At 27.2% G+C, this 4,207-nt stretch overlaps 1 protein-coding gene across 4 annotated transcripts in view; it reads left to right on the top strand.

Annotated features, from left to right (window-relative positions):
* Positions 1-3,910: 3,910 nt before the first annotated feature.
* Positions 3,911-4,207, top strand: part of LOC102598800 (trihelix transcription factor GT-2-like) — a 3,447-nt gene continuing 3,150 nt past the window's right edge. The window contains exon 1 of one of the 4 annotated variants that reach the window (XM_015303795.1): positions 3,911-4,195. In XM_015303795.1, the coding sequence (XP_015159281.1) occupies positions 4,114-4,195 (82 nt within the window). In that variant the 5' untranslated portion in view covers positions 3,911-4,113. The other 3 variants (XM_015303793.1, XM_015303794.1, XM_006364071.2) reach the window with 3 other exon arrangements.

Here is a 4,207-nt window from a genome sequence, read left to right as displayed (position 1 = left end):
GCGGCAAGTCTTCTCATCATCAATTACGTGCCATTCACCTCTCTTCTTTTTTTTCTGAAAATATGTGCAACAAAAAGATGGGTGCCCCATTTTGCTTCTTGTATATTCCGCCGTTTCAATTTATATGATGTTATTTAATTTAATATAAAAAAATTTAAAAATATTTTAAAAATATATGATCTAAAATAACATATAAATATTTATATGACTGTAAAGTATTTTATTAAAAACAAAATAAAATATTTTAAAATTAAATTATTTGTTGATATAAAAATATACATTATTTTTTTTAGAGATAAACTAAACAGAAAAGTAAATTATATATCATGTACATATTACTCTAACAATTCACTTTGGAATTAGTTGAAATAACCCAAAATAATGCATTATATTAATCTTCCAGCCTAGCTCCCAAAACAATATATTTTGCTTATCTCACTTGTTCACGCAAACTATAAATCAAGATTCTACATGTATAATTTTATGTATTTGATTATAAATCATTTGTAATTATTGCTCATTTGTATTTACATGAATTATTGGTTGGTAGGGTCCATAGTTAGCATTATTTATTGGTAACTCTTAGGTTAAAAAGTTTGACTCCACACATTAACTAACCTATACGCAATCATAGGCAAAATAGGCCCACCACAGTGGAAATAATTTTTTATGATTATTCACAAATTAAATTATTATTTTATAATAATTATATAAAATCTTTGAATTTTTTTTATAAAAATAAATTATAAAGAGCAACAATAGTAAATATCTCTAGATACTTAGACCAAACAAAAAAATTAATTAGGGATAATTTCGGAGGATTCGCTTCTGTTTTCGCTCTATAATATTCACTTTCTTTGTGGATGACAATATTACGCCGACCTCCCTTATTTTGATTTTTTTCTAACCATTCTTTAAATTCACAAAGAGATAAATATAAGTCAATTATAACTTGACAAATTTATCCTTTTTATATTAGTTTCTTCATATTAAAACATATTATTAAAATCATGACTTATTTAATAAATACTTTAAAAATAAATCAACAGAAATAAATTAGTACTATATATATACGTGTGCTTTTTTCCCAACAAAAATACACATTTTTCATATTGATTTATTTTTAAAGTACTTATTAAATAAGTCATTTTATTAAAAATATAAATTAATATAAAGAGGGATAAATTTGTCAAATCATAATCTAATTAAATTATATTTATATTAAATAGATACGAAGAATGATTATAAAAAATCAAAATAAGGAAGATAGATATAATATCATAAATCACAAGAGATATGAGTGTTATATAGAACCAGACATCGAGAGGTCTCCAAAATTATCCTTATTAATTATCGAGCATATAATTGTTTACTAAACTATATGCAACTACATTTTTTTTTTTATCTAATTAGCTGTATCGATTTATATGAGTGTTTTTTTTTTTAAATAAAAAAATAAAAACTAGTATTGCATACGTATAAAAAGACAAAAAGTAGCTACGTGAAATGGCCCCTAAAAATTAATTTTTCATTTGTACACTAAAAATAAACACTGAATAAATGATGAGAACTTCCTCTTTGAAAATCTCTACCATTTATTACGGTAGGTTGCAGGCCTAACTAACAGAATTTACTTAATTTCAACATCAAATGACCTACATCTCACTAATTTAATTTTTTTTGGCTTCGATATCTCGTATCTGCTTTAAACCTCGATTAATTTGAAATTAAAATATTTTATATCAATTATAATTCTATTTTAAAGCTAAAATTTGAAATTTCTGATTAATTTTTTTTTAAAAAAGTACGTACATATCCTAGCTTAATATTTGAAAATTAACTAATTTAACTATGGTCGGCTTTCATTGTGTGATGAGCATAGAGTGTGTAGTTAATTTCACCGTTGTTTGATTGATCGACATTATTTACTAGCGATTTTGATTTCAATAAAAGTGAGTTGCAGCTTGCAATTCGAGGACCACTTTAGTCATTAATCTTTATAATAACTTAGGTTTTGAACAAATTATTATAACCAACTTCTTTTCAAACTCCAAAATTGTCACCCTCCAGCTGTAGGGTCCCCTATACCTACGTGGCTACACAAGCTCCATAATCTCATGAAAAGTAAAAATATTTTTCAAAAAATAGTATTAATTGGAAAGAAACCTCATTTACCTATAATTGGCAGTAATTTTTATGAGTCAAAGTTTTATGTTTTGATAGTACAAAATAATATCTGCTCAATCATATTTTTTTTTTTTATGATGGTATGTTGTTTAGTAACTTTTGGCTTCTCAGTGATGATGATGAATTTTTTAACCAAATTTTGAGGAAAAGAATATTTAATAGCTTTTGTTTGAAGGTCGTTCAAGAGCTTAACAATAGTTTGAGGTTCTTCATCAACATTTTCGTATTCATCTTCTACCTAATATATTTTTTACAAAAAATATTATTATATAGTATTTGAGTATGACTGTTGTAGACGAATAATTTTACAAAGAGTGTATTACTATAATAAATGTAATTGTTGTTATTTATGGAATGTTCTTATATAGAAGTAAAATTATGAAAAATCCCTTCCGAAGAAAATGGTCATTATAGTAAATGTCATTATAATAAGGGGTCACAAAACATGATAGGTAAAATGGAACAAACGGAGTAGTATTAAGGAGCCATTTAGTACGAGCAATAAGAAAAAGATGATCTCGGGATAAAATGCAAGATTGTTTTATTGTGCGTTTAGTAACAACAACAGGTACTAGATAACTCACCTAATATTTTTGTCTCCATTGGAATCAGAACCTGAGATATCATGACTCTCAACTATTTCATTGACCACTAGGCTACACAGATGCAATCACAAGATTATTTATCTCACCATTTTGTATTACAATGATTGAATAATTTTTATATATATAGATGATGATGATGAAGAAATAAATAACTTAAATCCCTTTGTGATAACTCTATTGATTCTTCATCTTCAAAATCAGATTTAATTTTCTAATCCTTTAATTTATAATAGTTTGTCATTTCTAAAAATAAGAGATCTTTATTTTTTATATAAGATATTTAAAAAATCATTTTATAAGTAGTTATAACAAGAGATCATTTGCACCTTCAAAAACAACTCCCAAGGACATTTTAGGAATTTCCTAGAATTAAACTAATAAAGTATTATAAGAAAGGAGATCTCATATCATTCATCATCAGGTGAAAGTAATATAAAATTAGTCAGATTAGCATCTATGATTTAAAAGGTCAATGGGATTCATGTTATAGATGCTTTTGCCTTTTCAATATTACTCCCCTCCCCCCTCTATCTACCCCTAGTTTCTCACCCCACCCCCTCTTTGAGCTAATTACAAGGTGAAAAAATCAAACTCAACTCTCATCAATAACATGACAGCTCAGATAATCAACGAACTGAGTTACTAAGATTCTGTTCGACCCTAATCCCCACCCCACCCCTTGTTTCTCCTTTTTATTTGCCTTTTTAACAAGTATAGCCAAGAGCCACTGAAATCCAAAATGCCAAAAAAGCAAAGATGACCTACTTGAGCCGGCTTTTAACTATATTTAGCTGGACAGACAAAAACCAACTTATTATCCTCATCGTCGCTTTCTGCACCTCTTCCTCTCTACAATTATACATATATTTTTATGTATATATACGAAAAAAATTATGTGTATATATTTCGATCATATTAATAAAAAATAGATGATACACATTATTTGGTATGTATTTAATATTATACCATAGCAATTATTTTATAATTATAACAGCCTGAATGAACTAAAGTGACCCTTTTGGGTTATCTTGATAATAAAGAAAATACATTTACTTTTTTATTTTCTTTTTCTTTTTTTTGTGTGTATACTTTTTTTTTTCTTTGTATTTTAAGGGAGGGGGGGTGAGATTGACAGACAGATCCCACCGAAATAAATTACTAACAAATTCACTACACCCCATCTTCATAAAAACCCACAGAATTCACCAATCTTTTTTGTTGTTTCATTTATTTTTATTTATAATAATTTTTTTGAGCTATAATTGCTTGTTGAGAAGAAGATCAAGAAGAAGAGGGGTGACTCCTCTTTTAGAATTAGAAAATGATGCTTGGTGTTTCTTCAAGTTTAATAGCTAGCAGTACTATTACTGCTACAGGTGATGGAGCTGCCATTTCGGCGGCAGCTCCATCACAGC

This window comes from Solanum tuberosum, unplaced genomic scaffold (assembly GCF_000226075.1).
Source record: "Solanum tuberosum cultivar DM 1-3 516 R44 unplaced genomic scaffold, SolTub_3.0 scf00477, whole genome shotgun sequence".
Lineage (NCBI taxonomy): Eukaryota > Viridiplantae > Streptophyta > Magnoliopsida > Solanales > Solanaceae > Solanum > Solanum tuberosum.
Note: the sequence above shows the minus strand (reverse complement) of the source record. Positions and strands in the feature narration are given on the sequence as shown.